Source organism: Grammomys surdaster, unplaced genomic scaffold (genome assembly GCF_004785775.1).
Source record: "Grammomys surdaster isolate TR1022 unplaced genomic scaffold, NIH_TR_1.0 125357, whole genome shotgun sequence".
NCBI lineage: Eukaryota > Metazoa > Chordata > Mammalia > Rodentia > Muridae > Grammomys > Grammomys surdaster.
This window is the reverse complement of record NW_021620229.1, coordinates 564,213-590,535: the sequence shown is the minus strand read 5'-3', so window position 1 is coordinate 590,535 and position 26,323 is coordinate 564,213. Positions and strand designations below refer to the sequence as shown.

General features: G+C 42.9%; 1 protein-coding gene across 1 annotated transcript in view; it reads left to right on the top strand.

The window, feature by feature from the left end:
• The window catches only part of Atp8a2 (ATPase phospholipid transporting 8A2), a 429,785-nt gene that overhangs the window by 84,168 nt on the left and 319,294 nt on the right, over window positions 1-26,323 (top strand). Inside the window, exon 23 of the mRNA XM_028785873.1 lies at window positions 7,510-7,574. Coding sequence (XP_028641706.1) covers window positions 7,510-7,574 — 65 coding nt within the window. The remainder of the gene's footprint in view (window positions 1-7,509; window positions 7,575-26,323) is intronic.

Sequence of the window (26,323 nt, the reverse complement as noted above, 5' to 3'; positions counted from 1 at the left end):
AGAGAGAGAGAGAGAGAGAGAGAGAGAGAGAGAGAGAGAGAGAGAGACAGAGAGAGACAGAGAGAGACAGAGACACACATACTGGAGTCACAAAAAGTACAAAATACCCATGATATACCCCACAGACACTAGGAGGTTAAACAATAAGGAAAGCCCAACTGAGGATGCTTCAGTCCCACTTAGAAAGGGGAAGGAAATAATCAAGGGAGACAAAGGGAGGGAAGTAGGAGAGGGGGAGGGGAAGTGGAGAGGGGGCAGGATCAGGAGACAGGAGGGAAGCCCAGAGGGCCAGGAGGATGAATGGAGATATGCAGCTGCCGGGGTGGGGGGAGGTGGGAGCTGAGGTGGGAGCCTCTAGAAATTCCCAGAGACTTGGGATGGGAGAGGCTTTCAGTTAATTCTAAACCACTTGGGTCTCTGGCATTATGGCTTCATGAGACCTGGCATTTTTATAATAAAATGAATACACAGGTTTGTAAAACTCGTGAGCTGGAGATGTAACCAGTGGTAGCCCATGCTTGCCTAGTGCACACAAATCCCCAGCACTGCCAAAAAAGGCAAAAGACAAAAAAAATTGAAGAATTACATAACTTACTTATTCCTGGATGTACTCTGCCCTAGCTTACTTTAGAAGAGAAGATGCTAGAGTAGAAAGCCTCAGGGCCAGGACTGGTTGTCCACGGGGGCAGGTTCCTCAGGCTCCATCCTCACTGCAGTGGAGGGTCTTTCTTCATGCTCTTCTCATTGGTTTCACCTGTCCCCTCAGACAGTCTCAGCTGCAGAGGGTACCTTCCCATGAAAGTGATTTTTATTTTAAAAATAGTTAAATTCCACTAATCATTTTTAAAAATCTGGGCTAATTGTTAAGTATAGGCATTTTAGACTCCCAAACACCTGATGTCAGTTAAACTCATGAGAGAACGGGAAGAGTTTTCATTGAGTCTCTGAGACAGTGAACTCCGTGTGTAGATCTGAGCTGTCTGTCACTCACCTGTGTGGTTTTGGATAGAGTGTGGTGACAGTTCTCTACAGACTCATTGCTTTTACTAGACAGTAAACTTTGAAGCCTATAGCCCTGCGATGTACCAGTAGCTGTTTCAAATGAAGGGATGACATTTGCCTCTTGAGTATTTTTTTTTCCATATATGTCTGTAGGTTGTTTCCTCTCTAATTTTGGTCTTAAACAGAGTTTTCCATGATGCAGCCAATGAACCCTGTTCACAGAGGGTATAGCAAGCTGACTGCTGCCCTGAGGTGATGCTCACTGCCTCTTACAGTGATTAGAAAATGTGTTTAACCTTCATGTGAAAGTAGCATCAGGGTCATATCCCTCATTTTCTCATGTCCTGAGTGAAATGCATCCTTGACATGTAAAGTTGCAAACTTCAAGAGGGTATCTGACCATAAGACACGAGGAGGAGCCTGGATTCTACTGCAGCACATCTGGATGTCCATGCTGAACTCCCGCAAAAAAAAAAAAAAAAAAAAAAAAAAAAAAAAGAAAAAAAGAAAAAAAGAAAGAAAGAAAAAAAGAAAGAAAGAAAGAAAGCACTGAACCAATGCCCAGAGGTAGAGTCCAACATGTGTGTGCCTTTCCTACTCCACATCCCTAGGAAATCCAGTGGTATCACCCAGGCTGTTTAAGTTATGTCAAGGGAGTATCATTATTTCTCTTGTTAAAACCAGAAAGTATTTTAAAACAAAAAGAAATAAGATAATTTAAAATCCCAAAATTTAATAGACAAATAAACATGTCATAAAAAAAACATGTCAAAATTAAAAACAGGGAGGTAACACTTAAGTTTTATGCAGAGTTGCAGACCATCTTAACTGCAGTGCTGGGTATCCCTGAGGCTCTGGGGGTGGGTCCATGGGTCCCATTTAACATTTCACAAGTGTTCTCTTCCCTTTCCTCCTGGATGTTCTCATATTAGCTTCAGAAGGAAGGTCTTTATTTGATTTTCACTTACAAAAGGGGGGTATTTGACTAATCATTCCCCTGTATGTTGAGCTAACTCTTTGTCCCCAGGGACCTCCCTCAACTCCAGGCAGCCCAGACTGTTAGAAGCTCACTGTCACTAATGCAAACAGATTTACTGGAAGCCTTTTATTTGAACAACAGCTGCCGAAGCAAGCTGTAATTTTTAAACCCTGGGTTTCTGCTTTATTTTATAGTTTGCAATTTAAGCAAAATGCCATTTGACAACCGAAGGTACACAAAGGCGTTATGGAGAACCCCCTAAGTATTTTCTTCCCAGAATGGCAGGAGGAGGGTGGTAAGTAAGTGGCAAGGCCTGAATGTCAAGAGAAAGCTGAAGGCTTCGGAGGAGAAGCAGATGAAGTTGTTTGGTTTCATTTGGAAAATGAAGTTGGATTATGCTCAGAAAAATTATCATAGACCACTTGCCCTCAGAAGACCTGGGGCAGCTAACTCGGTTAACTGTGAGCATCAGCCCGAGTTTGCTGCCCTTGATTTCTAATGATTTGGAATGAAATGAGATCAACTCTTGGAAAAGAGCCAGGTAAAGAAGTCTATCCACTCTTGTAAATTGAGGTCTGGCTCTTTAATCCAGAGATCTGTAAGCCAGCCACCAGAGTGGACTCCCCTGGGGTGACTTCTGGGGTTGAAGTAAATAGCTTACTCTCCTCACTACTGGGTTTGGTCAACATGCAGAGAAAGAAAATATTATAGGCTGTGGATCTTAGAGCAGGATATGATTTTAAGACAATAAGATAACATTTAACCCTAAAAAAATCATCAAACTAGAGCGTCCAGCTCTCCCAAGTAGCATTCCCCTTTGGGGAGAAAGTGGAGAGCAAGCTCATATTCCCAGACACATCCAAATCTAGATTTCTTTCTTTCTCTTTATTTGTTTGCTTGCTTGCTTGTTTTTTATTTTATTTGCTTACATTTCAAATGATATCCCCCTTCCTGGTTATCCCTCTGCCAACCCCTTATCCCATCCTCCCACCCCCTTTGCCTCTATGAGGGTGCTCCTCCACCCATTCACCCACTCCCACCTCACACCTCCAGTAGATAGGCATGACTCCCATTTGAGGGATGGGGCCACCCACTCATTTCCAAAATTTTAACCGAGATGTGTCCAAAGGAAAGACAGGCACAAAAAAAAATGGAACAGAGACTGAAGGAAAGTCCATCCAGAGACTGCTCCACTTAGGGAGCATATGCAGACATCAATCCCCCCCCCCCCCCACACACACACTATTGCTGATGCCAAGAAGCACTTGCTAACAAGAGCCTAATATGGCTGTTCCCTGAGAAGTTATACTAGCACCTGACCAGTACAGATGCAGATACTCACAGCCAGCCATTGGTTGAGCCCGGGGACCCCAATGGAAGAGATAGGGGAAGGACCAAATCTAGATTTCTATGAAGACATGTTTGAAAGATTGGAAAGAGGCTAGCCTTCCTGACCACGCATCCTGGGATCACAACAATACCAGACTATCATTACTGTGACTCAACATGCTGTCAACCCACAAAAGTGTGTTGTGTTGGAGGGTCTCAATTTCCCAGAGAATCTGGTCAATGAATGCCTGCATGTGGACAGATGAAAGCCATTGTTAGACATTGTGATACAAGATTGTCTCATAGGCTACTCCAACAGGAATCAGAAGGTCCAGGCATATCATATAGGCCCATCATATAGAGAGCCAAGGAGCAGAGGTTTTCTCACACAACCTGGTTCCTGGGCACCTTTCCCTCAGACATTTAGGTCTCCTGAGGAACCCTCCCCATGGAAGTATGTGTTCACCTATCTGTATCTTGTGAACTTCAAGTTGCACAGACCTTGTCTGTTCTTATGTTAAACATCTTATGTCTGTTAAAGCATAAATGTTGTTATGCTTTAAATTTTGCACTTGTATTTTTAGAAATCCTTCCATTTTTCACCCGTCTCTGTTCTTTCTCCTCCTGGGAAATGGACACCATGGGCCATGGGGTGTGTGATACAGGCTGAGAGTTACTTCATCTCTCTGTACTTAAGTTTGACTTCAAAACAAGTAATGACTGCCTAATACCAGATGTAAGGGAGTTGGCATGGTACCTTGAACGTATCAGTTACATTTACTAGTAACTACTTCAGAGTTAACCAGGCTTACAGTCTGCTACACGATTAGCGTTTTTTCATCCATTCATACTCTAATGAGTTTATTAACTTCTGCCCAATTGGAGAATGCACGTTCCCCAACTCCACTGTAGAGTGCCTGGCAACCACACTAGCTGTGTGTAAATTGTACAGAAATGCAAGTCTTGTTTTTGTTTGTTTGTGTGTTTTTGTTTTGTTCTCTTTTTTGTGATCAACAACAACTAAAGTCAGAACCTCTCCAATTAATGTGAACTGGCATGTCCCAACTTTACCTGGGAATGAGGATTTATCTCCTCTGAAGAAACAGGCTATACATAGTCACTAGCAGTCTGAGCAGGCACCAGAGCTGATGGGTTTTTAACAGTAAACTTCTAATCATTTTATATGTTATATGTATATAATGTGCTATTTTAAATTTAAATTACTAAGATCATAAGAGTTAAAAACATCAGTTGATAGGTAACAAAATCAGGGACATTGAGGGATGTGAGAGTTGACTCACATTGCCAACTTAGAAATAATTTGAGATGAAAATTATTTCCATCCTTGTGACTTTAAAATGGAATGAATACACAGTAGCATTTTGGTCTCATTAACCCCACATTCATAAGAACAATGATGCAGACTGGAAAGTTGGCATTTACTGTATGCTTGTTTGATAGACGATTCTCCCATGGCAATAAGGAAGTGACAGCTGTGGAGTTCACAAAAGTCTCCTCCACAATCCCACTTCAGGCTATAATGACAAAATTTTAAGCTTAAAAAATAATTTTTCCAGTTCCCCTAAATAGAGCTAATAAGTATGTAGGACATGGTCCTCAAAGGCAAGATGGTCATTTATTCATATATGCCACTGTCTCTCACAAGACACACATATCCCAGACTTTAATTTGAGCAAGTTAATTTCTAAGGTATTATGGAAAAAATACACTTAAAACTAATGTAACAGTTGTCAGGATAGCTAGTGGTAGAGCACTAGAGTGGAGGGCACTAGGTTCAAACCCAGGCACCGTAAAAATAAGTTTGAGTGCTAGTGAGGTGATGGTTCAGTGGTGCTTGCTGCCAGGCCTGTGACTTGAGTTTGATCCCGGAACCTACATGATCCAACGAACTGACATGGTGGAAGGAGAGAACTGGCTTATGGGAGTTATTCTCTATTGTGCAGACACACAGACACCCAACACACACAGACACACACACACACACACACCATTAAAAAGTTTTAATTGATTTTCAACTCTAAAACTATTATTATAGGTAGAGATAGATGTAGACAAACAATTGCGAAAAACGTCAACAATCCCAAACAGAACAAATGTTACCAAATCTATGATGAGCTCCTCTGATGCATTCCACTAAGAGAATCCTGCCAATTAAAACAGGAGCATGCAAAGCCCCAGTCAGCTTGCTGTCAAGTTGATAGAATGTAAACACGGTGCAGGCATTGGAACAGCGAGGTGGCTCCATGTCCTCTCGTCCTCCACCTCCAATTTCAGAAGCCAGATGTTCAGAAAGTTCTGGAATCTCTTTAATAGTCCCTGAGCCAGGAACATGAGACCCGGACACCTTAGACAACCTTAATACTGAATTATACAATTTGAAATGTTGAGATGGTCACTCTAGACACCTTTGGTCTTTAAAAACAATTTTAGCTTGAGAAACTGGGTTACTTCTTTCATGATTACTATACTTTTTAGATATGACTTGAAAAATAATATTTATTAAAAGTTATTGCTTTTGACTTTATAATCCATCTTCTGGGTGCTTTTGCTAAATATTTATTTTTTTTAAAAAAAAATGGCAATCCTGAGTGAAGGTTAGAGTGTACACTCGAAAATAAACAAGTGAAAAAAAATTTAAACATATAAAAGTTTTCCTTGGTCTTATTTGAGTTCTGCTTTGTGTCAGTCAGAGGTAGTAGTTTCTCTTCTAGAGTCATGACCTCTCTAGCCCTGTGTAGTTAGCTAGATTTCTTGGACCAGGGATGATCTGCCTCCTGTTGGGTGGGCCTTAAGTCCACGTAGACGACTGTTGGTTGCTGCTGATGTGTGAGTGGCACTACTGCACCTTTAAGGATATCTTGCCATGATGGTCATTGTTCCAGTTCATTGTCATCACAACTGAGTGGGATTATGCTTGTTTCCCCCACTTGGCAGCTTACATAGTATTTTCTGATATTATGAAAACTAGAGTACAGGAAGGAGCCTTTCAGGTTAGATCCAGCCTGAGTCTTCTGTCTCCTGTGTTGGAAGTATATGGCCTTCAGCAGTTGGAACTTTTTGGGTTTCTCCTCTGAGAGACAACCAAGGGCAGCAGCAATAGTCTACATTGTCTTGGGAACTACTTGGCCTAGCCTGCCCAATAACTCAGAGTTTTCTCATGCATGGTACTGGAGTTTTTGTTAGATAGGCTTATATGGCTCTTGTGGGGAGCATTGCTAGTCCAAGAGGTTCGAGTGTGTGTGTGTGTGTGTGTGTGTGTGTACATTATACATAATTTATTTTTAGTTAAATATAAAATAATACAATTTTTTGAGGCTTTGTCCAACATTCTTAGTGTTATTTATCTTAGGGAGGTAGTTTGATTTAAGAACAAGATTGAAGTTATTGATTCTAATTGCAAAGACTTGTTTTAAATCTTTGTATTTTTTTTTTAACTTAAACTTAGGTTCACTTCTTTAAATGGAGACTGCACTGATTTTTTGGCAGGGGCATGACTCCCTTGGTATGCTGGTATCCCAGAAACCCTAGAGAATTGCCAGCTTTAGAAAGAAAGAGTGATCTTGCTTGTGCAGTAGCCATGCTAACCAGGAGGACACATTCCGTTCATCTCCTTAGCCTGCTGTTATTTTAGGTATACCAAGCTTTATCTTAATGCTATGCAAGAATAGCCAGAATAAAGAAAAAATCCACAGAAAATTGGCAAGTACCTATTTTAGCCATGAGGTATTAAGACTTTATCATCTGGTTCTCTTCAAGCTGTTTGCAAGGAAGCCTGTTTAGGCTTCTGCCCCTGGGTGATTAAGTAAACATAAGAAGGGAGATTGTAAGATGAGTATCTGCATTTCTACATAACCTCAGCTTCCAGTAGGGTGGAGACAGGAGGATGGATTCGGCTCATTGGCTTCCAGCTTGACTGAGAAGACATGGGCTCTAGGTTCAGAGGAAGACCTTACCTCAAAGAAATGGGACGAGCAGTGTAGAGGAGGGCACCAGAAGCCTTTTCTGACTTTCACTTGAGTACACAGGTTGGGTACTGAACATACACATGTGTGTACACTTACACACACACACACACACACACAAATAAAAATTAAATTAATAAATCTTCAAAATAGAAGAGAGCCATTGAAAACATAGTGATTTACAGTAGTTCACTTGCTGTCCCTTCTCCATTTCAGGGTATTCCTGTCGGTTGGTGTCACAGAACATGGCCCTTATCCTATTGAAGGAGGATTCTTTAGATGTAAGTTGTTTCACAAATGTTCTATCAAGACACAACTGTATTAACTTATGTACCATAATTATTAATCTGTTTGCTTTTGTTCAAAACAGTTATAAGCTACTGTGTTTAGTTTAGCTTTATGAATAGAAGCCATAAAGTCTCACCTATAAACATCAAGGTGTTAAGGGCTTATAATACTGCATCCTGGTGATATTGCACTCACATGGGACTGAGCATTTCAAACGGGTCACTTTTGGTCTCCTTTGGCTTTGTTAATGATGAGGTTTTATATGAAAGAGTAGCGTCTATGGTTTCCGTGATGTGGTAATGGCTGATTCAGAGGAGGTTCTGAGGGAGATCCTCATGGTAGATGCCTCCCGATACAGCTAATAGTCAAGTGCAGGTATTTACTTAGATTATATAGCAACAGGATACAGGTACACTTAATTCTCCAACACTGGATGCCAATAGACCATGGAGAAGGAACACTTTGGGTGCCAGAGTGTTTTTATGGGCAAGCATATTCCTGGCTGTGCTGGATGCTTTTATGTCAACTTGATGCAAGCTTGAGTCACTAGAGAAAAGGGAGCCTCAACTGAGAAAATTCCTCCAAAAGATTGGGCTGTAGCAAAGTCTGTAGGACATTTTCTTAAGTTAGTGATGGAAGGGCTGGGAGCTTATTCTTGGGTGTGCCATCTCTGAGCAGGTGGTCTCAGCTTCTATAAGAGAGCAGGCTAGGCCATGGGGAGCAAGCCAGGAAGCAGCATTCCTCTATGACCTCTACCTCAGCTCCTGCCCCCAGCTTCCTGCCCTGTGTGAGTTCCTGTCGTGACTTCCTTTAATGATGAACAGTGATGTAAATTGTAAGCCAAATAAACCCTTTTCCTCCTCAATTTGCTTTTGGTTATGATGTTTCATCACATCAATAGTAACCTTAACTAAGATTCTGGCTTACTGGTCCCCAGAAGACAGCAATGGGGACTTATCTATGGTAACCAGTAACTTGGTAAAGCTGTTTGACTGGAAAATATTAGTGAAATATGAGATTCCATTTATCCAGACTTCCAGCAGGTTCTGGAGGAATCCCTAGTCCCCCTTTCAGGTGGTATACTTAATACCAGTGTTGGGAGCAGTGCCTGGGCTGGTTACACTTTGAAACAGAGGATACATAGTTTGAGGTTCCTGTTTGTGAAAACTTGGGAGACTCCTTATTGTGAAGACCAGTTCTCTTTACTCCCTCAGGGTCTCATGGGTAAGCGGCTGAGCCCTGGCTCAGTGTTGAGCCCAGAATATCACTGGCAAGATGACAGCCTTGCATTGACTGCTTCAGTGCTTTTCTGTAAGGCTTGTTTTTGTTGTCTGTGCAAAGAGCATCCTGTCACTCATGCCTGGGATAATCAGCTTGTAAAGAGAAAAGATTCATTTGGCTTACTGTTCGGGGTGGGGGCGTTATTTGGCCCTTATGGTTGGCTTCCTCATTGTTTTGGGGCTGTGTCAAGACAGCACATTAGTGGAACCATGTGGTAGAGTAACATTACTCACCTCAGAGCCAGAAGGCCAGAAAAGCCAAAAAGACGAGGCCTGAGGCCCGTAATCCCCATCAGGGCTAAGGGCGTGCTTGTGGTGATTCGAAGACCTATTAGGTTCCACCTCTTAGAGGTTGCACCACCTGCCAGTGACACCATGCTGAAGAGCAAGCCATGAGCACATGGGGCTTTGTGGAACATTCAGCAAACGAACTGTATGTAAGAAGCCTTTGGTCTAAGGTCATGCCTTATCTCCTGGACTCACCTCTTACCTTCTGTGGAGCACTAAGGAGACCTTCCTGGGACACTGTGTCCCGATGTTCCCAGGACTCCCTAGTGCACTCGTCTTTATTTTATTTTTCATGCCTGGAGATGTGCTGTGCACATACACACATGTTCACGTTGTAAAATAAGCCGGGCGCATTTTGACATACATCTCAGTGGCACTAAGAACATTCACACTGTTGTATCACCCCCACCCATGTCCAGAGATCCTTTCTGCATTCTAGATGGCAATTCTGTGCCTGTTAAGTAACATCTTCTGGGCTGAAGAGATGATTTGGTGGGAAGGAGAGCCGGATGTGCCAGCATGAGGCCCTGACTTCAGTGAGGTTTTGGCTCCCAAGTTAAAAAGCTGAGCATGGTCCATGTACACCTGCAACCCCAGCTAGGACTGGGGAGCAGACACAGGAGGATTACTGGAACTTGCTGGCCACCAACCTAGCTCTAGATCCTTTCTAAAAAGAACAAGGCAGAGAGTGATTGGACAGGACACCTGACATTTTCCTCTGGCTTTCATGGCCATATAAGTACACACATCCATACACACATTCACAAACATCATACACATCTACACACACACACACACACACACACACACACACACACACATAACATCCCATTTCCACCTTATCTGTAAGTTCTGGAAACTACTGCTCTACTTGTGTCTCTATGAGTTTGATCTCTTTACATTAGCTGATCCTGCATCACCTCACATTAGTTGAATTTTATGGTATTTTTGATTATTTTTCTGAATCATTTCCCTTAATGTCCACAAGGTTCACTCACATTGGGGAATATGGCATAATTTCCTTCCTTTTTTGAGGCAGAATAATGTTCTACTATGTATTTGAATCTTCCTCACCCTTCAAGTAAGTTCTGCCAGCGTAACTTTAGGTGACTTGTTTATAAGTAAAGGGGAATTACTCCAGTTTTGATACAGGAAATACAAAACTTGGGAATGTGAGGAGTACATGATCACACTCATGAACTCTAAAGCAGCTGAGTTCATGGAGAACGGAGACCAGGGGAGGAAAGCAGTGCTTCTGGGGAGCATGGCTGGCAAGAGTGAAGTCACAGGCAGAGAGGACACAGGAGTCCTAGTGTCCCTCTACATCAAGAGGATGATCTTAGACACTAGTGATGTAGTGTATCATTCAAAATAGCTAAAAGAGAGGATAGTGAATGTTTTCACTGCAAAGAAAAGACATTTGCTGCAAGGGTCAGCCCACAGATCCTAAGTGGAGTATCACAGTGTTTATAGCACTGAAGTGCCCCGCAGTTCTCCATAATGACATGTGTTGTCATAATGACACGTGTTGCCCTTTCTCAAACCTCTTGATCTGAAGCTGAAGGCATAGTGGCAAAAATGGAGTTTGAATCAACGGCTCAATCTGTGTGGAGCCTGACTGCATTCCCTGTGGTGTGCAGTGGAAGGTCAGTCATGGCTGGTGGTAGCTGCCGCTGACTCCATTTCTGTTTGAATGGATCATTCTTAGTATGAGGGCAGCCTTGACTGTGTGGCTTAGGAACACTGTAGGAGAACAGCATTGTCAAGACAGATGGAAAGCTAAGGGAGGACAGTCATGTGAGCTCACCCTGGCTCTGCCCCTCATAGGAAGTCCCGCCTCCTCCATCTGGCTGGATGGTGTAGCTCTGCTTAAACTTACCGACTTGTTGGAGAATTCTAAGCTCAAACCAACCTAATTTTTATTGGATCTTAACATCCTTTGTTCAGTTCTTTATACCTTTATCGCAGGAACTTAACTTTTAAAACAGCATGAAACAAAATGACTGGAAGAATCACGTGTTAGCAAAACATGAAGGTTCTCCCTGCTTCTCTAACTACTCTCTTTCCCTTTCCCCTCTGTTCCTTTTCCTTTTCTTGAGAGAGTCTCACTGTGTAGGACAGACTGTCTAGGAGGGAGTTAGGGAGGTGACTCAGTGGTTAGGAACACTGCCGGCTCTTCCAGAGTACCCAAGTTTGATTCCGAATACCCACGTGGAGGATCAGAACTATCTGTAACTTTAGTCTCAAGGGATCCAGCACACTTTCGGGACTCCACAGGCACTGCGTGCATGTGCCCATGGACTTCCACCCAGGCAGACTCATACACATAAAATAAGAATGAATAAATCTTTTAAAAAGTACTAGCTAGGGACTTGCTGTTTAACTAAGTGTGCCTTGGGGCCCATGATGTTCCTTGCCTCAGCCTAGTAAGCACTGGGTTTCCCAGCTTGTGTCTCTGGGCTGACCACTGCAATAGTTGCTAACCACATGTGGTAAATAATCACTGGCAACATAACTAGGCCATGAGAACTGTCAATTGCAAGTAATCTGGATTTCAATAGCTTCTTGTGGCTGCTGACCCCCTGTGCTGAGTGGCATGGTGCAGGTATTCAGTCCCTTTTTGCAGAGGCTCAACCAAGTGCCAAATGCACTCATCTGATTCTGTAAAGTTTTACTGGGGAACAGCTGTGTACACCTGTTCATGTCCTGTCAGGGACAGTTACAGCACTGCCAGGGCCGAGGCCAGTGAGGGCACTGCCATCCACGAGCAAATATGCTGAAAGTTACCATTCTTGGGAAAAGGGATCTGCGCTAATTTGGGGAAATGTGAGGCCCTGACTATAAGGAGATTCCTCTACTAAAGGAATTTGTAGGCAATTGTTTAGGAAAAATGTGTGACTTTCAAAATCAGGCTTGAAGGAGTAGAAAGAAGAGAGCAAATATGCAACTGTAGAGATGTGGGGCCACAGTGTGTCCATAAGCCCTGGAATGCTTATGATACCATTTTATAGGTTTCCTGAAGAACAGAGAACGTTATACTGTTACCTAGGAAGCAGGGAAAACATCACTTTCTAATATGATTTGATGCTGTTATAACCTTCAGGTCCAAACCAATAGAGGCAGAGCAACAAAGAAAACTTTCAGATTCAACTCAACAATGAAAAAAAATCCTTAATATAGAATTGGCAAACCAAGTCCTGTAGTGTAAAGAAGATGTATTATGCTTACATAAGCACGGATCTTCTTTACCAAATGTATTGGGTATTTTACTTAGGAAAATCCTTCTATTTTTTTAAAAAAGTTATTAACTGAGAAAAGAAAAAGTATGAAATGATTTCTCTTGATGTAGGGAGGAAAGCAGCACTTATTTATGGCTAAACACCAAGAGACAATCCTGGTAGATGTGTAAAACCTATTAAGCTAATGTAGTACACCTGTGAAGACCTAACCCAACCATCACCCATCAAGGCTTATGGTGAAGTGAGAGTAGAGTCTTTAGGAAGCCAACTATGACACAGGCCTGTCCCTGTCATGTTCCTTTTAACCGTGTACTGCAGACACCTGAGTCATTATGATGGGGGTGGAGAATAAGGAATATAAGAGTCACCTATAATGTTATGATTGTCACCATGAAGCTATAAGAGAAGCAAGAGGTGAATCACAGTGAGGAGTGAAGACTGATCAATGGACATTTTGAAAGAACTGGGCGTCAGGGACAATTGAAGCTTCTTTGCACCCTTCCTTTGTCTCGTTGTTTTGGAGAACTATTTCATCCCTGTTTGTGATTTCCCATAATGTCTCTAAGCTATGGCTAAACTTGTGTGGTTTTGATTTTTTATGTTGTCTTAGGGTTTACTGCCATGAACACCATGACCACAGCAGCTCTTAGAAAGGACGACATTCAAATGGGACTTGCTTACATGTTCAGAGGTTCAGTCAGTTATCATTATGGTGGGAAGCGTGGCCAGCATGGTGCCGTAGGAGCTGAGAGTTCTACCTCTTGTTCTGAAAGCAGCTAGAAGAAGACTGGCCTCCAGGCAGCTAGGATGAGAGTCTTAAATCCCACACCCACAGTGACACACCTACTCCAACAGGGCCACACCTTCTAATAGTGCCACTCTCAGGGCCATGCATATTTAAACTATCACACATGTCAGTGAAATATTTGAGATCTCCTTGTGTAGTGTCCATGTCTGGTTCACATTTTTGTCATTTATTTTTCAGGTGGTTACATTATCTCTAGTGAGTGTTTGGTATTGGAATTTCAGTGGTAGATCTTTTGGAGGTTCCCCTCTTTTCGTGTCTTCCCAAGTGCTGCATAGGCAGGCATCTCTCTGGTTCCCATCTGGAGACAGGAAGGAGCCACTCAACTGTCTTCAGTACAGCCAGACGCACTCAGTTTCTTTTCAGTGTGGTCTGCCACTCTCACTTGTCCAAGAGTTTCCTTTGTCCTACCTCCTCAGTGGCATTCCCTCAATCCTCAGGACATCAGGAATATATGCTAGGATTCTCTGCCACCTGCCTGCATCATCGTCTAATGAAGTGCTTCCTGGCCGTGAAGGGGAAGTTCCCAGTGGGTCGCTTTCCCTGCTTAGCAGGTCATTTCCCTCTGCTGGGCTGTGTAAAGAATGACATTGTCAATAGTTGAAACATTAACTTCTTTTTTAGGAATCTTGACTCAGTATGTTCTGATGCCCTGTTTTGATGGCCTGCTGTGTGCTGGTGTGTGGTTGTGGTCATTTGTAGAGCAGTTCTTTCTTGCCCAGATGATAACATGGATTCTTTCCTTGTTTCTGTTCTCTCATAAGCAGCTACTGAAACTGAAAGTTTGAGAGCAGCATTTGCTGGAGCCCAGTCCGTTCAGGATCTCCGTATCCCTCACCACCTTCTGCTTGGGGGAATCTAGAGAAATGACAGCAATCCCAAGGTGCTTTGCATCTGAGACATTCACTTTTTATGCTTCAATCATACGCACCAGGAAACTAGTTTTTTTTTTTTTTAAATTAACCAAGTCTAATAGGTCAAGTTGGGTCATAGGCCACGAATCGCTGTGTCAGACCCATGTACATGTGGCTCCCATTGAATGAAATGAGGGCCCCTGGACTCCTCCCCCCAGCTGCTGCTCAGCCTTCAGCCGGGATCAGGCTCCAGGGTGGTGCAGGTGGATGTTAAGCAAACATGTAGAGATTAAATAACTAATTGGAAATGATTTTGCAGAATAAAGCTGAAGTCTGCTGTATCCTGAAAAGGAAATTATGGCAGACATGCAAATAGCTTACTGTTCATTTTAATTAGAGTTTGAGTAGAAGACAGATTCAACTGATAAATCACCACCAGATTCAAGTAGGGCTGAGAACCCTGGGCTTTTGTATGAAAATAGCAGAGGCCGTGATGTCAAACTGGATGTAGAAAAGGTTTTATTTCCTCTATTTTAATTCATTTGACTCTAGTCATATCAAGAGTTATTACCTAGTGGCCGTATGCAGTTTTTTTTAAATTATAGTCTAATAGATTTTGTCTTTTCCTTATTTACAAGACATTTACAAAAGTGAGCATTGATTTTTAATTCCAGTTGATTTTTTAAAATTTTACACTTATTTTATTACTCTACGTGTATGACTGGCATCTGGAAATTTGCATTTTTAGTAATAACCTTTGAGAACTAACAGGATTGCTTTATGAGCAGGGAGCAACCTGGGCAATTTGACGGAGCAGTAGTGAAGACCTGAGGGACTGACAGCTCTGCGGGAGCAGAGACACCAGCTGCTCTCTTGCTGGCCCTCCCTCCTTGAAGCGGTCTTGATTTGGCTTTTTTATAGTGATTGAATTTATAGGTTAATTTGACCGAGTAGTGTTTGCCAGAGTTCCGTCGTGTGATCTATTGAACTTGCCACTGTTTAATTTCTTCCCTTTGGTTTTTCTTTCTTAATGCTGAATTGGAGAGTTAAAGCAGTTCTGGGAGACTGATGTAGGAACCAGCCCTCCCTCTGCTTTCTCTCTCTTGAGTCTCCTCTTTCATTTAGTACACTCTGTGTTCAGGTAAGAATGCAGTGTGAGGAGGCCGTGAGCTCTTTGGACATGTTGCAAAACACAAACCTGAGATGTGGGATGCGCACATTTGGACTTAACATGTCTGTTTAATGTGCGACTGCTGCCGCCTGAAGACTTCCTGCTGATACTAATGAGCACACTTCCATGTTAGTCAGTTAGGAGACCATAGAATTATTGGTCTGTAAATTATGTACACGTTCCCAAACATGTAAGCATGTGAGTCATGCTTACATCCTACAGAAATGTGCTTAAGAACTGAAAGACCATGCATTTGGAAGGATAAGGTGGCAGTTTCAGAGAAGAGTTGTCACTGTGTTCACGAGTGTAACACATTGATGTCCCAAGTGATTTGCTGTATCTTAGATTTCTGGTTTTACGTGTCCGTGTTTATAGCTTAGAGTTCATAGCTTAAACTCTAGGTTTAAGTTCTGACAATACTTTAGATCAAAACTTGTCATCTTCTGCGAGTTCTTAAAGTTAGGATAGAAAGAGAAGTTGAAAGGTCACCACCAAGGCTGGCCAGGCTGGGGGTGAGAGCACCTTCTGTGCACGTGGGGTACTTGAGGGAGGGTGGAGCAAGTCTCCTGAGAAGCGAGGGCAGAGAACATGAGGCAGTCGGGGAAGTTTCTCCGTGGGAGTGTTGTAAATCAGAATGCTCCAGTCTTCCCACTGTTTTCTTTGTTACACTTTAAAATAATGAGCAATGTATTTTCATTATATTTTCCCCTCTCCCAAGTCCTTTACGATTTCTCTACCTACTGCCCCTCCCACCTCCCTCTCCTCCCACCTCCCTCTCCCCTCACCTCTCTCCTCACTCGACTTCATGTAGTTTCTCCCTCTTAAAAGCAAACCACAAAAACCTACAAAAGAAGAAAAATAAAAGTAAAAGAGATTAAAAACAAAAACCATAACAAAAAGACACACAAAATCCACCGAGTCCATTTTATTCTGGTCACCTGTTGCTGAGCCAAAGGCTTGCCCTGGAGTGCGGCTGACAGACCAGTGTCCCTTCACTGGTGAGAACTGATTTCCCTCTCCCAGCAGGTACCAATGGTATATAATGGCTTCGTGATAGGGTACTCACTGCCTATTTTCCCTTCTCTGATAAGACTGCATGCTTGTCCCAGGTCAGATTTGTAGTTCTGGGGAAGAGTTGGTTGGCACAGCTACCAGCCTGGTGGGTGGCATATAGCTGCTCTCTGTGTAGATGGAATGCTGGCTCGTCCTGCGTTCACACTAGTCAGGACCCATGTTTAAGATACTGGAAACCACTGTAATTAGGTAATTTGTTGATGCTAGGCCCTAGAGCAATGGAGAATGTAATAAGGGCAGGACCTGATTTAAAATGAGACAGAGCATTGGGGATCACAGGACTCTATTCATAGTCATCATGCCCTTTCCAGCAGGATCCCTGTGTGTTATAGGTGATTGCACTGTTCTGGGACAAAGATGCCTAGAGGTGAATTGAATGCCTTGAGTCCTCTTAGGAGCTTGCAATGACGTTATTGTTAGATACATCAGCTGCATGCTTTGTGAGGTCCTTGTGCGATAGAAAAAGTCTTACTTAATCATCTGCTTAGCATTAAAGCGAAGAGAACCCCTGTTCTGGACATGACAATAATGTAACTAAAAGGCTGGAACTTCCCCTTTTGCTTTACCACGAGACTAGGCTGGGTTACTCTCTTCCCAACTAAGTAAAGCTTGAATAAAGTCCTTGAAAGCATTGAGGATGGTTCAGCTGCCTGGAAGTCAGGAACTGATGCATAGGTACTTGTGTCGAGTGGGCCTGCTCACTTGTGCTTTGTCTTTCTTTTTTTTTGTCTGTGCCAGTGTGTGTATGTGTGTGGGATTGTACCCCAGAACTCCTTGCAGTCAGCTGGGACCCTTCAAAAGAAACAGTCATAGGTAGAGTGTGCTAACAGCAGAACTGGCTTCCTGGGAATTTTAGAGCTGGCTCACTTTACCTGGTCCAGGGACACTGCTCCCCGCCCCTAGTGCTGCACTCTGGCACATGAACATAGGTGGTGAGTGCCTCAGAGAGAAAGCGGGTGACCTGAGTTGTTCAAAGATAAGAAAGCAAAGTAAATGACAAGACTTGGGTTTAGTAGTAAGTGTATTCAACAGTGTGGAGGGCTCTGAAAGACACTTGTGGTAAAATACAAAATAGAGTGTAAGTTATGGAGAAGAGAAACCAATGTCAAGTACTTAAAAAATTCAGATGGCCCCTTGAGCCATTTTCAAAACAGTTTCCACTGGGTAGAAATCTTGAGATATAAAATACCATTGGCCCTGCTGTTGGTCAACTTACGGACCTGTTAGAAGCAAAGCACATTGTGTGGTCCCTGGAATTCAGAGGAAAAGTTAGAGTCAAATTGGATGTGTTTCTTTCCTTTTTTTCCCAGTAAAATCATGTTGGACAACAGAGGGGAAAGTGTATCTAGTATTATGGGAAACCAAGACCAAGCCATGGCTACAGTGACAGGAGTCATTTTTCCAGAGCTGAATTGAGAACTGGGCAGTGTCCTCAGGGACAAGGCTGGGTAGATCATTGCTACTGCAATCTGTCTCTATAGGGTCATTTCCTGTCTGGGGTAGAGCTAGGGTCTCAGTGTCCTACTTAGAGGAAGTGCTAGGGATGGAAGTGACCTCATCCTAGGGACCAGTTATCTGTGCACAAGAAGGTCCCTTGAAACTCATCACAGCTGTTCAGTTAACACTTAGGGAAGATGCTGTCAGTGTAACTTGCTTTGTGAATTAATGAGCAGGAAATCCTCAGAGCAGGTCAGGCACAGGGTCCCAGTCCTTTGGGCTGAGGATTGGTGGGAACATGGTGGGAGGTGGTGGGGGAGGGAGCGAGAAATTAACCCCCAAAATTTGTCAATTTACTAAATCTAGATTTTTTTTTTGTATTTTTTCAACCCTTTTAGTAACTTTATTGCTACAGTCTTGTATTGTTAAGAGTCTAATACACACATGTTGTAACCTATCTTTTCACCAGCCAGGGGGTTATGGGCAGTGAATGTCAATTCTTATGGATATCACATGGAAAGCTCAGTTTCTTCTTCACTTCAGCTAACGTTGATTGTTACCAAATCCAGTCCTGATATGTGAATAAGTTTTTATCACTTAAAAAAATACACACACACATGCATGAGCTTAGTTTTGTCCTGTGAGTGGGTCTTAGTTAAAGCCTCCATGGGAAAAACATTAAAAAAAAGGATCAATATTCATGTAAAGTTGTGGTAAAAGCCTTATATTGCTCATTAAAATTTTAATAGATGCACGTTTATTTTTAAATTTTTAATTTTTTATTGGATATTTTATTTATTTACAATACAGATGTCATTCCCTGTCCCCATTTCCCCTCCCTAGAGCCCCAGTCCCACCCCCTCCTCCTTTGTGCTTTTATACCATTTTAATTACATGCATGTATTAAGGTCAGTTCTAGGTTGAGGGTCTAGCAATACAATAAAGATGCATGTTCATTTTTCATAGTTGTGGCTTTGTTAGTCGAGATATTTTTATTCAAGTGTATCATGATTTTCCTTGAAGATCTAAATGTAGACTCTGAAGTGATGAAGGCTTTTTTTCTCCATTTCTTAATTAATGAAGGATTTGGAAATGTAACAATCAAAAACTAGAAAATCATACATACAAATTTACAAAATGCCTATTTTCTGCATAGGTTTATTTATTTTTTTCCTAGAGAATCACTTTCTGTCAGTATGGCCAGTTTCTCTCTTTGCTCTGGGTCTGCCCCTTGGTGACCTTAGAATATGGAGGCAATAGCCAGGGGGTTGAGTCACTCTGCGCTCTTCATAGAATGAACCCTGATTAATAATATTTCTTGTCAGTGGAGCAGTGATATTCTATCTTTAAAATATACATACAGACACAGGTTACATATGTATGATTGCGTCATTTGCTTGTGTGTTTGAGCTAGAAATTGAACCCAGGGCCTCATTCACACCAATACTTTAACACCGAGCTACCTTCCTAGAACAAGCGTGTGTTTCAGGCACTTTCTGAATTGAACCCCCACAGATGCTATTTCCTAAGAGAAAACTGCCTTGCTCTAAGTGCTTAGCAATGGCCATGCTTCTCCTGGAGAAGGAACATGAGCCTGCTTCCCCTCAGTCCTGTGGTCAAGGTCCTGGTAATGGCATTCACTGCTTTGGAAGACACTATAGTGAAGGCCCTGGGATTCCTCAGTCACTTACTCATTGTATGTAGGTTACAAAGCCCGAAGAGGAGAAGGAGAGGCAATGAGAAGATGGAATCTGTCTCCAGGTGACTGTGTTACAGCTGCCAGTAACTACCTGTGGGCAAATGCTTTGCCTTACATTCTGGCTCTGTGTCCTTTATATTTTGTTAAGTTGCTACAATTAGCCCAAATAATCTTAACAAGATAATTTAATGTTTTAAAAAGTATGAATATGGCAGAGTATCCCATAGTGTTAACGGTGTACTTCCCAAGCATAAAATATTACAGGATATCAAAATATCCCATGTTCTGAAAGCAAGGGAGGCATAGCCATGATTATGAGTTTGTCAAGTGAGTGATTTGCTGTTATTAGCTGGATAAGTACAAGCCGTGTGAACTCTACGTGCCCACGGGTGGTCTTGTCTCTGAGCTACTTTGCAGGAAAATAGTCAATTTACCCCAATAAATTGATTGGTGTAATTTTCCTGATGACTGGCCCTCTCCAGTTTTTCACTTCAATTTCAGCTCCTGTATGTTTAACCAAGCATATTATTTTAAAAAATAAATGTCTTCCATCTGCAGGAGTATGTTGCCTTTGTAAGCTTGAGATCTAGAAGGTTGTTTTTTTTTTTTTTTGCATGTAAATTTTCTCAGACTATACTAAATATTTTAGGTTTTCTTTATTGGTGTGTGGAAATGGTAACCACAGTGGCTTATGTCGAGGCAGTTTTGGGCAGTTAGGTTTTGGAGCAAAGTTGGCAAAGGCAAGAGTGGCCAATTGGAATTGAGGTGGAAGGAAAACAAGCTCTCTCCTGGACCTAGCGGTGGACTGTCCTTCCCTCAGCAAGTACAGATTGAGTCTTGGGATGGAGAGGATAGAGAAGAGCTGGTTAATGAACACAATGCTGTCTATGTTTGTCTGATCCCTTCTTGGAAAAGAGCAAATACGGTATTTGAAAATATCAAATGCTTACAAAGGGTGGAGAACGTACTATAGATGTTCCTTGCAATGCTCAGCTCTGTTCTTCCACATGCTGGGGGTAATTGTCTTCAATTACGAGCGCTACCATGGTGCTTGCACTCGAGCTGCTGATTGACCCTTGGGGTTCTAAAATACACAGACCTTGGCAATTCAAAGTTTATTCAATTATGCCTTCTTGTAACAACCAATGTGGTGTGTTGGAGCAGTGGACAGGGAAGGGCTTTTTGGAAAGGTGGGGTGCTAGGGTCTCCTCACAGCCTCTGCCCTTCACAAACTGTGGCTTGTTAACATTTCAGTCCATAGGACGTTTTAAAAAGTGGAGGTCTCCTGCATCATCTACCTGTTACTTTGAGTTCTGTGTTGATCTTCTGAATAACTAGAAATTAAGTAAAATTACTTATGAACCGAAAGGTCTTGGTATGTAGCCAGTTGTTTTTATTTAACCCTTGCAGCCACATGCTTACAATTACATACAGGGCAGCTAGGCTTAACTTCTCAAGGGTCACACAACCAGAGACCCGACCTCCTGCCTCCAACATAGTGATTTTATATCTAAGCTCAGCTTTTCTGGTGTTCCCAATGTTTTACAGTCAATGTTGACTCCAAGGTGAGTTTGAAAGCACTGTTCCAAGTTGAGGAAGTGAAGCCTGAATGTTGATGGAATAAGATGTTTATTTGCTGTGATTCCTGGTTGACAAGCAGGATTGTGGGTAACTGGAAATAGACAGAAAGGGTGTAGAAGGACAATTGCAGAACTGTCAAGTCAGTTGGCAGCAGATGAACAAATGAACACGATAGACAGGCGTCTTGAAGGTTAATTATGAAGATGCTGGGTGAAGGAATGCTGGTGGCTGGATAAAAGCAAGGGGGCGGAGAATTCCTCTGATGCACATGCTGGTTTTATTTTGCTATTTAGACAGTCCTCTCACTTGTCTGGAACTCACTAAGTTAAAATCCCCTCTTTGCCTCCTCAGCTTTGGGGTTATATGTTCATGTTACATAACTTGTCATTTTATAAATGTGGTTTCTGGGGTTCAAGCTCAGATCTTCATGCTTGTAAGACAAGTATTCATCAACTGAGTTATTTACTCTAGTCCCACAGTGAGCACCTTTAGACAGGGCAGTTAAGGGAGTGCCTGTGCCCTCCTGTATTAGCCAATGCACTAAATTGTCACCTTGATCAAAGATCTAACATAATTAGGCCAAGGGGAAGAAAGATTTATTCTGATTCATGGTTTCAGAGAGCTCAGTTCATGGCTGCTTGGATCCATACTCTGAAGCATAACATCATGGCAGTGGGAGCTGGCGGGCTTCATCATTGAAGACAGAAAGTAGAGAAAGGGAAACCAGGAGAGAGATAGTGCAAGATGTAGCCCCACAGGGGATGCTCCAATTGCCTGTTTCCTCTAACTGGGTCTTGCCTCCTTCTGAGCTGATAAACCTTTATATTATGACTCTCTCAGTGGTTTCAATCATTCACTGTCAGCTAACCAACTCTAGAAATACCAACACAAAACCACCCAGATTTGTACTTCCCCGATCTCTCAGACAGTCCAGTCAACTTGGCAATCCAGATTGACTGTCACATCTCTTTGCAAACCTATTGCAGAGGCACAAGAATCCTCTACCCAAAAGCCAGGAAGGGAAGTCCTTGCTAGTCATAGAGCTGCCTGTCTCCTTAGCTTTGACCCAGCCCTAGAGTATAAGAAGCAAATGTTTGTTGCTTGTGCTGCATGGTCTGCATACTTCATTACGAGATGCAGGAAGGTGTTGCCATCGATTTAAAAAGTGTGTAGTCAGCAATCTGCCACTATGGAAACTAAAATAACTTTTGAAGTTACTGAGGTAAGCAACTTATGAAGAAGGACCCTTATTTGGCTCACAGCTTCAGTCCAGGGTCTTCTGACCTGGTTGCTTTGAACCTATAGTGAAGCAGCACTCCATGGTGGCAACTGTGCAGGGTCAGGCAGAGCTGTTCACATCATGCCAGCCAGGAATCAAAGAGGAACAGGAAAGGATCCAGTCCTGACATCTCTGTCCAGTCCTTAGACCCTGAAGATGCCACCACCTTTTAGTAGTTGCCAAGCCTTTGACACGGGGCCCTTTGGGGACATTTTAAGATCAAAATGATAGAAAATGAGGAAGCCTGCTCTTTCACAGCAAGGTCACCCTAGCTGAATGCCTTGTCCGTGGAGAGCCATGGTATTGTACCCTCTGCCCTGTTGGATGTGGACCTGACAGCATACAGAAATGTCCTGAGCCAGATGTAAGATACAAGAGGATTAACAGTAAAAGTCTTGTTGGGGAGCTGAGGACACGGTGAGGAGCCTTGTCTATCAGAAGCTTGCTGATGGAACTTGGGATCTGAAGGATGCTTCATTTTGTGACCTAGATTTTTGATATCACTAGCCATGTGTGTGACATACTCTTACATGCCTAGTGGACACTCCCAGGCCAGCTTCACTTTTTCAGACTTAGACACATATGCAATCTGCCTCTACCAGTCTTGTAACTCTGCCTTAGGTCCTCACATTTTTTTCTGATCCAAGTTTTTCCCTTAATGTTAGGTTCTGCAGGTAAGTTGCAGTTGAGACCATTGGCCTAGGAGCCATTCATTTCCTCTATGATGTCACATGGCTTTGCATTGGCCCTTTGGATTAAGTCATTCTACTGGATTTCAAGTCTTGAGCTGTGTCTCCAAGATCTGAGCCCTGTGTTGCTGTGCTGCAGGCTGTATGTGCAGGTGTGTCACTCCCTGCCTGTGCTCACTCTGTCCCCTTCTCCTCCCCGCCCTGCAGCACTGCCTGTATGCTAGGCATGCAGAGACAGATGAGCCCATGCTGGGGAGATGAAAAGGGAGAAAGTGACCCTATTATTACATCTAATATCAGGGTTTGGGTAATTAGTTCCCTCTGAAGCTATGAAGGAAGACCTGTTGTAAGAGTGTCCCAGCCTCTGGTAAGCTCTGCCCTCTTTGGGTTGTAGATGACTGTCTTGCCCCAGCATCTGCTTAGCATCTTTCCTCTGAGCAGAGCTCTGAGCAAATTTTTCATCTTCCTAAGCACTGGATTAGGATATGTCCTGATGCTTTTGGCCTTCTATACAGACCCTGTCTCTAAATAAGGTCATCTTCTCATGATACTGGAGGTCCTTCCTTTAGCATGTCTGTTACTGTTGGACATAACCCTCCCTGTAACTCTGTCCCTTCTCCGTGGTACAAATAGGCATCTCATTGCAAACATCTGGAGCCTGTGTTTAGTAAGAGAATAGACCCTCTCTCATGGACAGCACAACCATAGGTCAGTTGGACACTGGCTCCATGACTCGTTTGTTGAGTTTATTCTGTGACTTATTTGTCACTGTCTTTAGCTCATGTTGTTTTCGAGGGCCTGAACCAGGAGCAGCTCTGTAGTCCATCCTGGGCATTTAGAACATGCCATAGCTGGTGTCAAGGCACCCTGTGGCTGTGGGTTTCTCTAACGAAGTTCATCAGCATTGTTGAACTACAAAATTCATGTTATAAAGGAAAATAATATCTTAATTCTTATAATGGATAAGTATAAGTGTTTAAATATTCTAAAAAATAAACTATCACTCAGGATACCTGAGTGGTGTCCCTGGGACTGCTAGACAATGGAAGTTTGTTTTTTCTTTTAGATTGTCAGTTGTATACTGATGTCTGGTTGGGACCTCAACAAATAGAATGTGGATTTTTACTCAGTTTGGCCCAGAGTGTCCACCTGCACTGGACATTGCACCCAGTACACAGGCATGGGCATCTGTTGCTGGGAGGGCACTGCCAGTAGGCCAGTACTCTGAGTTCTTTGGCAAGATTTCCAGGTGTTCATTCCTTATGCAGAAGGCTGATGTAGCAAACAGCTGATTGCCTAGTTACACTTTGTTCTGTCAAACAAAACGTGTCAATTAAGATTTGGAGAAGACCATTTTCCCTAATTTAATTATCAGGGGCTCTGGTACAAGGTGCAGCCAGCTGTAAGAAAACTAAACAGGACCTATGGTAATCATACTGTCAAAGAATTTTCCTCATTAACTGTGCCTCTTAATGTTCCCCATGGGATTGTAATTGAAGAGACCCAATGGCCGACTTGTGAACTTACACCGCCAGTGAAAAGCATCTCAGGCTCTTAAGTCAACCATCAATCTTGCTAATGCTTCTGATGGAGCTGCCAAGGGTTCTTTGGATGGTTTTCTTGTCTGTCTCCTTCCTCTTACAAGGTCAATATGCCCCAAATAGTTTCCTGACTACGTATGTTCCATGCAGGGATTACAGTAGTACCAACAGTCCCACTTTTTCTGTGATGGATGCTGTCTTACTCACGGAGTGTGCTTCAGAGCAGCAGCATGCTGTCATCACGGTGCTCTCTTACATTCTGGACCTTTGGCATCTGTTCAGTTTGATAAGTTTGCTCGTGACCCCTTAGACTGACCCTTCTCTGAGACACTGGGCTGCTGCCAATTCTACTCTGCCCCTTGTGCTGTATCAGAAGCTGTTAGAGTGGCCTGTACACTGAAGCCTCTAACAAAGTTGGGGTGATTCCTGAGACGGGGAAATGAGGAACTAAGAGTCATATTCCTTGGTAGGCAAACAGATAAAGGGACCACGACTAAGTAACAAAGATGGTGGACTTCCAAGATGGCTGGTTTCTTCCCCATCCTCCTGACCCTGGCAGTTTAATACAAAGGCCTTGTGGGATTTTTCTCTCTCTTGTAGGGCCCTCTCTTGATGGGTTGTCTCAACAATTTGAGAGCCAGACAAGAACAGTTTAAAGAACAGTTGTGATCCAATCATATTCCCTGCCTTTCTTCAAACTGACCAATACTAAACCACTCCAAAGACTCAAAAACTCCTAGGCCTCAGGGAGAAGCCAGGCTTTGGCTTCCCGACTATCCCCTCTGCTTGGCAGAGGGTCTTACCCTGTGTGAGCCTACTGTGAGCCTACTCATGTGTGTTTCCTCACCTCTCCCCAAAGTCTTTTTTTTTAACCAGTAAAAACTAAAAATCTACTATAACGAATTCATACATTCCGTTAGCTCCATTTTCATGGTTTAAGAAGATGAACTTAAATGTATTTTAAAATAATTTTTTTAGTCTTACATGTACTGTCTTCACAAATCCCTTACAATCCTCTTCAGAAATATTACTTAATTTTTAAAAGTAAGAGCTGAACTCTAAGTATGTATAGCAGAAGACTTGCTGAATGTTTTACTCCAGGTGATAGGATCTGCTTAGTAGACCTCAATTTCCAGCTTTGGTAGAGAAGGCTTGCTTGTGGATCTGTAACCCACAAAGCAGGCCCAGGGGTTCTTTGTTCCTTTCTCTGCCATTCCTCTCAGGGGTCATTTCCCTCCCTTCCTCTCTCCTCTCCTCCCTCCTTCCCTCCCTTGATCCCTTGACCCCTCTCTCCCTCCCACGCCATCCTATTCCCACTTTTTAATAGATAGTGACTTTAATCTTCCCTTGGCACAGGAGAAATTCCATGGTAAGATGAGGTGTGTATTCATAAGCGTCCTGCGAACACTATATTAATATGTCTAACCTGCCATTTAGAGGGAACTAAGATGCACAGAAAGGGAGATGATGGTGGTGTGTGCTTCTCTTCTGTAATAAGCACTGACCAAAAGCAACTTGGGGAGAAAAGGGCGTGCCTCATTTTACAACTCCCAGGTCATAGTCTGTCACTGAGGGAGGTCAGGGAAGGCGCTCAAGCAGGAACCTGGCACAGCTCAAGTAAGATCATGGAAAAACAAAACAACAGTAACAAAGAACTCTTCTTATTGGCTTGCTCAGCCTGCTTTCTTGGCACTGCCCACAGTGGGGTAGGCCTTCTCAAATCAAATCAAGATAATACCCTATAGACCACTGACAGGCCAATCTGAGGCAGCTCCTCAACTGGGGATCCCTCTTTCCTTAGGTAA